At 52.7% G+C, this 8,811-nt stretch overlaps 1 protein-coding gene across 1 annotated transcript; it reads left to right on the top strand.

Moving 5' to 3' along the window:
* Nucleotides 1-2,595: 2,595 nt before the first annotated feature.
* BSX (brain specific homeobox) lies at nucleotides 2,596-4,386 on the top strand. Its single transcript, XM_063355499.1, has 3 exons — nucleotides 2,596-2,860; nucleotides 3,796-3,992; nucleotides 4,141-4,386. Exons 1-3 carry the CDS (start codon nucleotides 2,596-2,598, stop codon nucleotides 4,384-4,386), a joined length of 708 nt encoding a protein of 235 aa, XP_063211569.1.
* The last annotated feature ends 4,425 nt before the right edge of the window (nucleotides 4,387-8,811 follow it).

Genomic DNA, 8,811 nt, shown 5'->3' with positions numbered 1-8,811 from the left:
CGTGGGGACCTGCAGAAGAGGCCCAAAAGGGGGAAAATAATTTAAGGGGCCAAAGAGACCACCCTGCCAACACTGCCTGCCAACAATGGGAAGCACCTGGCACCCTCTTCCTGTCACAAAGCGCCGTGAAAATGTTATATTTTAAAAAATCCCTGGGTGTGAGGACTGCAGTGGAGAGGTCCGCCCTTCCTGGGGGTTACCTTTCTTTCAGGGGGCTTCTCCACAGATGGGGGGTATCACCTCTGCTTCTTGTCCTTGAATTAGCACCAGTGAGAGGCTGCAGTGCCCAGTTTGGGATCGGATTTTGCTGCTGTTGCTGCAAGGTAACACCAAGACAGCAGCCCCAGTCCCCCCTCCCCAGCACTACCCTAAATAAAGACGGACCCCGAAAAGTGGCTGTCAGGCAAGCTCATGCCTGAATCCTAAAGCTCTGATCCAATCTGGCTGAAGTAATACGTCTTTAATCTTTCAGATCTGCTTTAAATATATATATATATATCCGCCAGTGCTGAGTAAAGCCCCAGCCCTCCCGGAGAAGCAATCTCAGCTGACGAAATGGCCAGCCAAGCGGCTTACACGCCCGTGGCTGCGCTCCCTCCATTAACAAGTCGGGCGTTAGACCCGTTTCATCACCGTTAATTCATTTGCTTACTCATTTGCTCCTCAGAGAAAGTTGTTAGCCTGTTGTATTTTTAAACCCCCGGCCAAAATCCCGGGCTGATGCCGAAATGGGCATTTCAGGAGGGGACGCTGCAACAGATTTTTTTTTTTCTTCCCCCCCCCGCCCCCCGGCGAAAAAGAGGGAGTTTTGCCGGCAGCACCGGGAGAGGTGCTTTTCCCCCAGCCCTGCACCTCCCAAAGCGCTCCTGCCTCGGTGTAACGCTGCACCCGCATCCATACTGTGTGGGCATGGATAGATAGATATATATAGATAAATGTATATATACACATGCATGTTGCTTAAGTGCGTGATGAGCGCAGCGGTGCCTGCCCGCGCCCGGGCACCACGCGTGTAAAACGAAGCGTGTGCGTGGCCGTAACTGCCTGCATGTAGAGAGAAAAATGCTCCCGTGGGTTTTCCCGGTGAGGCAGGGAGCTCTCTGGTGTCCCACCCGGAATTTTGGCCCCCTGGAACTGATGAAGGAGCCACACCTGTATTTGCAAAGCTACCTCGCGTTATAACCGGTTGCTCTTCGGAGCCCGAGCGGGCGCCTCCCGCTGCTGTGCCCGCCGTGGGCTGCCCGTGCCCTCGCCCACGCCTGATCGTGCCCGGCGGCGGCGGCGAATAGACGGCACCGCTGAAAAACTCGGGCGCTCCGAGTTCCAGGTTCATTAAAACCCGACGATTGCCATTTCTATTCTTTTAAAGGGTTGTTTTCTTCCCCCCCCCCCCCATCTGTTTACCATTTACCAGCTCATCCATATGGAAGACATGGCTTACACTTCCCTGAGAACTGTACTTTTAGGACTAATTGATTCTGGTAATTAATTTGTTCTACCTGCTGGATCAGATGGAAATGCTGTCTGTGTGCCCAAGGATTAGCACTTGCCTTTCTAACATCTTTCTTAATTATCTAATAGCATGGGTTGTGCGAATTCTGGCTCTATTAGAACACTTTTACTATTAACGGTAGTGATTGGAATTGTGATGACAACTCGATTTCAACAAATTAGAGCTTAAAATCAGGAGATGAAGGAGAAGTGCCTTCTTTTAATTTCCCTGAGTTTAACATCAATAATTAGAGCAATTTTCTGAGATGCGAACCGAAATTATCTCGGCTATGATGTGGTATATCACCCTCATTTTAGCAAATTGACTCCGGGGAAATGAATGTTACAGATTAGGGAGGGGAAAATAAAAAAAAAGACAAACAGAGGAAAGACCAAAAAAAAGAAAAGGAGAAGTGTTAGCACAACACTGAGCGGGGGATGGATGGGAACAAAACCCCAACGGGATAATAACCTGAGCGGAATGGCACAGGCTGCGTGGGGACAAGTTGGGAGCGGAGCGAGGGACAGGTCGGGAAAGCGCCACTCATTCCCCTTTTCCCCCAAGTTTTTGCTTCTTTAAAAAAAAAAAAAAAAAAAAGAGAAAACACTGGTGTTTGGGAAAACGTCCCAAGCCCACCGCTCGGACCGGGGCTGGGGGCTGCGCTGCGCAGGGGAGGCTGCGCGTCGGCGGAGCGGCTCCGCGCCCGCTTCGCGACCCCTCCGCGCCGCGGAGGTGGTTTGGGTGGCCCGGCGGGCCCGTCCCCCCCTCGTCCCCCCCTCTCTCGCCCGATCGCCATTGGCTCGCTGGAGACCCCCCTTCCCACCGCGCCTCAAAGGCGCGCATCTCCCCGCGCAGCCAAAACCCACCCGTCTCGCATCCCCCGGCTCTTCCAGTTTATTTCTGGCTGGGGGAATATATTTTTTTGAATTATTATTATTTAATTTTGCTCCGGATTTTTTAAAAAATTGTTATTTATTTATTACTATTATCGTTATTTATTATTTCGGCCCCAGGGGGTGCAGCCGGCCGCCCTCTCTGCTCCGGCAGCCAGCGCTCAGCCCGGCTCGCTGCTTTCCCCGCTGCCCGAGGGGGGGACAACCGAAATGAACCTCAACTTCACCTCGCCCGTGCACCCCGTCTCCGCGCCCAGGCCCACCTCCTTCTTCATCGAGGATATTCTGCTGCACAAGCCCAAACCCTTGCGGGAGGTGCCCCCCGAGCACTTCCCCGGCTCCTTGACCTCCCGCGTCCCCCTCTTGGACTATGGGTACCCCCTGATGCCAACCCCGACCCTCCTGGCGCCTCACCCGCACCCCGCCCTGCACAAGCCGGAGCATCACCACCACCCCTACTTCCTCACCACCTCGGGTAAGTGCAGCCCTTCGCAGGAGGAACCTGCCGAGTTTGGTGGCCAGGTGGCGTCGAGGTGGGGACACGGGTGGGGACACGAGTCCGCAGCCCCGGAGGCGACACGCTCCAGCAGCGAAAGAGGAGCCGCTGCGGGGCGGCGGGGCACCTTTGCATCCTTCCCCGAAATCGCGGCTGCCTCCCCCCCGGGGCAGGAGCCGCCCGCCGCCCCTGGAGCGCCGGCTTCGTTACGGGCGAACGGAGCCCACCGAAGCGCTGCTTGTCATTCGCTCGATTGACCGAGGTCTTGAGGGTTTCCCTCTCTTTGCCTTTAATATTATTTTTTCAAAATTATTTTTATTTTTGGACAGATAACATTTCTTTTTCCCTGCGTTGTTCCTCCAGGCGGTGTCCGGGCTTCGCTTTTCCCCTTCCAGCCGCACTGCCCGGGTTGTGCCCGCTCCCCTCCCCGTGGCTGGGAGAAGCTCCCCCCGCCCGGCCGGAGCCCTTCCCCGGGCCCGTTCCTTGCCCTGGAAGGAAACCCTCTTCCAAAGTTTCTCACTGGGCAGCCCAAGTTGTGCACCGGGGCGGCCGTTCTCCTCCCGCCCGCTCTCATCCCAGCCTTTTCCAGGGCTCTCCTGTTTTTTCCGCCTTTATTTCGTTGTGGTTTAATTGCCGCGAGGGTGAAGGTTTCCCTGCCAGCCGGTCTGGTCCCTCCCGCCCGGGCTTTGCCTGCGGGTTCAGCAGAAGCGAAGCGCTTTGCAAAGCCCCGTGTTTTCAGAGCAACGAGACCCCCCAAAACCCAAACCAATGAAACGACCGACAAAAACGAAATAAACGAAAAAAAATATAATAAAAATAAAAGAGGCACGGGGAGAGCCCACCCAGGGGCCGCAGAGGGCAGAGCCCCCTCCCCGGCTCCCTGCCCGAGTCTCTGCCGTGTGTGTCCCCCCCAGGAGTGCCGGTGCCAGCCCTCTTCCAGCACCACGCTCACGCCGAGCTGCCGGGGAAGCACTGCCGCCGCCGCAAGGCCCGCACCGTGTTCTCCGACTCGCAGCTCTCCGGCCTGGAGAAGAGGTTCGAGATCCAGCGCTACCTCTCCACGCCCGAGCGGGTGGAGCTGGCCACGGCCCTCAGCCTCTCCGAGACCCAGGTACCGGGGCGGGGGACCGCCACCACCCCTTATCCCGTGCAGCATCCTCCACTTCGCTTTTTATTTTTTTCATTGTTATTATTATCTTTTGATTTCCCCTTCTTCTTCTTCTTCTTTTGTTTTTTCTCCCTCCTCCTGCTCTCCTCAGGTGAAAACCTGGTTCCAGAACCGGCGGATGAAGCACAAAAAGCAGCTGCGGAAAAGCCAGGACGACCCCAAGCACCCGGGGGGTGAGGAGAGCCGGGAGCAGAGCTCCCCCGAGCCCGAGCTGCCTGAGGCGGCCGCCGCCGAGCCCCGCAAGGGCCCCCCCGGCCCCTTCCTCCTCCAGGACCCCGAGGACGAGGTGGACATCCTGGAGGAGGGGGACCTCTGCGCCGGCTCCCACCGTCTCTAGGACTTGCCTCTGCGGGGCGGCTTTGCCCCAGCCCCGGCCCCGCAAGTCGCCCCTGCCTTCGGTAGTGCCGGAGCCCGGAGGGAAGGGGGTGTTGATGCGGGGGGAGCCCGGGGCGAAGGCAGCCATGGGACCCCGCGGTACCGCCGGCTTCCCCCCAGCATCACCCCGAGCTTTGCCTGCAAATCCGACGGGGAAGAGCAAAACGAGGCGAGTTTCCTTTAAGTTTCCCCTTTCCCTGCGAAATATCGGACTTTTCTCCGTTCCCCGAACTTTCCTCGATTTTCAAATAAACGTGTCCCGGTGCCAGCATGTTGTGGTTACTGGGAGCGGCAGGGAGGCATGTCTCTCCCCGGACACCCCCCCGAAAATCTCGCCGCTCTTCCCGAGCCGGGCTGGGGCTGGCCGCCTCCTCCCCAGTGCTGTGGGTCGGGTCTGACCCCGGGCAGAGCCCCCAGGGCACGCACGTACTAAAAAAAAATAATTGTAGAAACGCCCTCCAAAGAAACAGGTAAGACCGAAAGAACCGTTTATTTAATTCCGATACGGGGAAGGGAAGTGGGGAACACCACGAATAACTCGATCCTGCCAGGGCTGCCCGGACCAAACGAAATCCCAGCGAGCAAAAGGGTTTTTCTGCAGCTTGGAGAACCACCTGCATCTGCAGCCCGGTTTCTTCATGGCTTCCAGGTGCGAATCACCTTCCGGATACTTTCCTTTTCCTCCCAAAGAGCCCCAGAGCTGGTCCCACGTTTGGTTCCTGTCCCCCCCACCCCGCCTGCGTCTGCCCCAACGCCTCCCTGAGCTCCGTGTCGCAGCCGATAGCGCAGTCACCGTCCGTGCTCGCTTTGCCTTTATCTTCCTGCCAGGGAAACGGTTTTAATTTCCAGGTACATTAAGATTTTTTTATTTTTTTTTTCTTCTCTGGGGTGAGCTGCTGTCTGGCAAATGCGCTGGGAGAGTGGCAGAGGCTCCGCATCTCTAGGGGAGGGCTGGGGCTTTCCTCGGTAAAAAACCTAGAGGAGAAGCTGGTCTCCCTCAGATGTGCAGCCCCCGGTGCCATGGCAGTGTCTCCTTAGGTTATTTAATTTATGTTTTTTCCCTTTTTTTTTTTTTTTTAACGGGAAGTTAATTTGGTTGTGTGGTGTCATTAGCACTTTCAAGGCATTTTGGATTACAGGACATGCAGTTTTGTGAGGGAAAACGTGTCCCTGTTTAAGACAAAAATACAGATGATTGAAATGTGTATGTTTGCTTCCTTTTCGTGGGTTTCCCTTTATGTTTTTTACACATAAAATAATAAAGATGACATGCTGGGCGGGGGGGAAATATACAATACCCAACCATCTGTCCAGAAAATAGCTAGCTGGTTTTTACACGGTGTTTTCAAATACTTCTAGGACAATCATTTTCATCAACAAATTTTGCTAAAATTATAATTCAGAAGGTAAACCAACGGATTTCCTCCTAAAGCCTTGGTGTGACTTGAAGCCCCGCGGAGAGCCAAGCGCAGGGTACAGCAGGTCTTTTCCCACTGCTGGCTGGAAACGCTTCTCCCAGCTCCGTGGCTCTTCCCTTCTCCCGACTCCTACCCAGCCGTAGGCGGGAGGCGATGGAAACTGTCGCGCAAACCTTTCAATTTGACACTGCTATTCGTCTGCATCCGCACTCAGTCGCCCACTAAGTAATTTGTTGGTTTTGCTCTGTGCTGATTGTCAGCCTCCCCCTGAGTGCACATTTCATTAGGAACTATTAGAAGCAATATAAAAGAGAAGCTCTACCGTGATATTTACATGATAATATTTTTCTGACCACGTCCACTGCTGCTGGGGCCGGGCGCTGTGCACCGCAGTGAGCGGTGCAGTATGGATGCCCGTCTCGGAGCCGGCCTGGCCAATCGCACTCTGCTGCGACGGCCGGTGGCTTCACGCTCAGGTGGACTTGCCTTTGGTAATAGGATTGGGCAGCAAAGTATTTAGTGAGAGAGAATATTAGGAGTGAGTATAAAGATTTAATCATTTAAAAAACCCCTGCACCTGAATGAAAAGGGATATTAAAAATCCCGTTTCTTTACATTTGTGTGTGATTCCTTTTACTTGTGCAAAGAATTGTCTGTTCTCTCTTATTACTAAGGTGTGTAAAAATACTCTGAGCTGGAAAGAACACAAATAAAAAAGGCAGGAGAAAATAAAAGTAGAAGATTAAGGGGCAGAAATGACAGAAGCCTTTTGGGTACAGACATGCAAAAGCAACTTTGTCCTCCTCTGTGCATTTACACCACTCTTTCGCAAGGCATCCAGTGGATGTCAAGAAAATGGTTGTGGCCGCCCAGGGGCAGTGCCGGGCTCTTCCCTCCCATTGCAGGTCGAGGAGTGTGAGCAGATGCTGCGTAACCAAGTACATTCCCGCTGCACCAAACACCCCAAAAGTTAGTGCCCATCTCCATTGCAGTACTGGGACCCGGGGCATTTGTGCAGCTGTGAGCTGGCGATGTTTATAGTCTAAAGGTGGCTCTCAAGGGAGGGCAGGATTCTGGGATTTGGGTGCAGGCATGGCGAGGATGCCCAGGAACAGGCTCTGCAGCATGGTGCCACAACCCAGACAGTGCTGCAGATGACGGCAAGTGACGTGGGAGCAGCTAAAACCCACAGGTATCCTCACCTCAGGGCCATGTCCGTGGGACCCCTTTAGCAGCAAGGTGTCACAGTTCCTCTGGGGCACAGAGTTGTGACAAAGAGCCCATTCCCCTTTCTGCCACCAGCATTATCACACTTAGGACATGCCAGGTCTATGAGGAAGGGTCAGAATATGAACCAAATAACACTCCAGTCTCTGCTGACTCTCCTCGGCCACTACAGGAACTTTCTTCTTCACAGACTATTTATGCTGATCAATAAAATAAAATCAAATCCACCACCGTCCCCCTGTCTTCATCTCTCTGTGGTTCTAGGCACCTTGGCTAACATTTAAAATGACAATCATGTTTAAAACCAAACCCACTGATCGCCGGCAACCTCCGTGACAAATACACACAGAAGGTGAACTACCCAACCCCAGGGAAGTCCTCATCCAGCCCGGACACTGCCGTGGCGCACACTGAGCCCTCCAAGGCAACAGGAGGCAGCTTTGAGAACAGGCTGCTTATCCCAAAAGTTTGGTGCAAACAAGGGCAAAACCCCCTAAGACTGAGAAAGAGGAAGGAAATAGTCACTACCTGAGACATCCCCTCCCTCCCCAGCCAGCTCCTTCCAGGCTGGGAAGCAACGAGCTGGTGACAGGAGGCTGCACTTTCTAGACAGTCTGGGCAAGCTTTTGGGAAGAGGTTTTCATGTCTTTGAGAGTGGAGAAGGTCCTGGGAAGAAGGAAGGGCTGCAGAGGCATTTGTTTGTTTATTTCAGAGATTTTTCCTCATAGAATAAGTGAAATGAGGTTTTATTTCTGGGTCCTGCCTTGTTCAGTGACAACTGCTGACTTTTTCCTGCTCTCCCCAAGAAGCTGGAGGACTAGGGGGGAGACTGTTTAGATCTGTCTTGCTCTTTTTTTTTTTTTAATATTTACATGTTTGTTTGGGAAATGCTGGGGTGGAAATGACTTGCAGGAAATAATTGCTGGAAATAGGAAATCTTGGTGGATTTACTCTGTTTTTAAGGTACACACTGAATTTTTGATTTTCATTAAAATTCTTGTGTAAGTTTTTTTATTAAATGACATTGTTTCCTGTTAATTTATTTTAACACCTAAGTGGTTAATGTTTGTTGTTGTTTTCATTAAAGAAAATTAAAAAGCGGTCTATAAAATCCATCCTTGAACATTTGCTTTCTGTTTTGATTTTGAGCATTTTCTTGTTCCTTAACATTTTTAACTTTTATGGCGCTGGAGAGCAGCTCTAACCAAAGTGTTTTCCTTCTATGGCCAGAGCTATGTAAAAGCAGATCAGATATGCAGGCAGTGTGGGCAGCTGTAGAGCGAATCATTTGCGAAGTCCTGCTATTAAACATGTGTAGCATCATCCCTCAAAGGACCATGGGCTGTGGCTCGGTGAAGGTGTAAATAACCTATGGCCAGGCCCAGCGAGTGACCCAGGCTTTGCGTGCACTGTGTAAAATTCTCTCTACAACTGAAATTGTAGACGCTCCTCTCATTGCTTGTCTCTGCTGGCTGATGGACTGAGCGTGTTTCTTCCCGTGGGTTTTCTGAAGTTTCTGCAGGCGTGGGGCCACGCTGAGGAGCAGAGGAGGAGGAGGTGAATGTCGATGGGATGCTGACTACAGCGCTGCGAACTCCTGGGTGTTGTAGCCTCCTAAACAGATTATTTTGTTCTCCATTTCTTCTAGTCACAATAACAAACAGCATCACCTTAACTACCTGCAAACTCCTGCTTGGATGGTTTTATTCGGCTTAAAAAGTGGCTTATTTCTGTCTTGGATT

Source organism: Chroicocephalus ridibundus, chromosome 18, assembly GCF_963924245.1.
Source record: "Chroicocephalus ridibundus chromosome 18, bChrRid1.1, whole genome shotgun sequence".
NCBI lineage: Eukaryota > Metazoa > Chordata > Aves > Charadriiformes > Laridae > Chroicocephalus > Chroicocephalus ridibundus.
The sequence above is the reverse complement of the archived record's forward strand: the minus strand, read 5'-3'. Positions and strand labels throughout refer to the sequence as shown.

Coding starts and splice junctions, on each gene's coding strand:
- BSX (XM_063355499.1), top strand. CDS start 2,596: ATGAACCTCAACTTCACCTCGCCCGTGCACCCCGTCTCCGCGCCCAGG. Junction 2,861..3,795: donor CTACTTCCTCACCACCTCGG/GTAAGTGCAGCC, acceptor TGTCCCCCCCAG/GAGTGCCGGTGCCAGCCCTC. Junction 3,993..4,140: donor TCAGCCTCTCCGAGACCCAG/GTACCGGGGCGG, acceptor TGCTCTCCTCAG/GTGAAAACCTGGTTCCAGAA.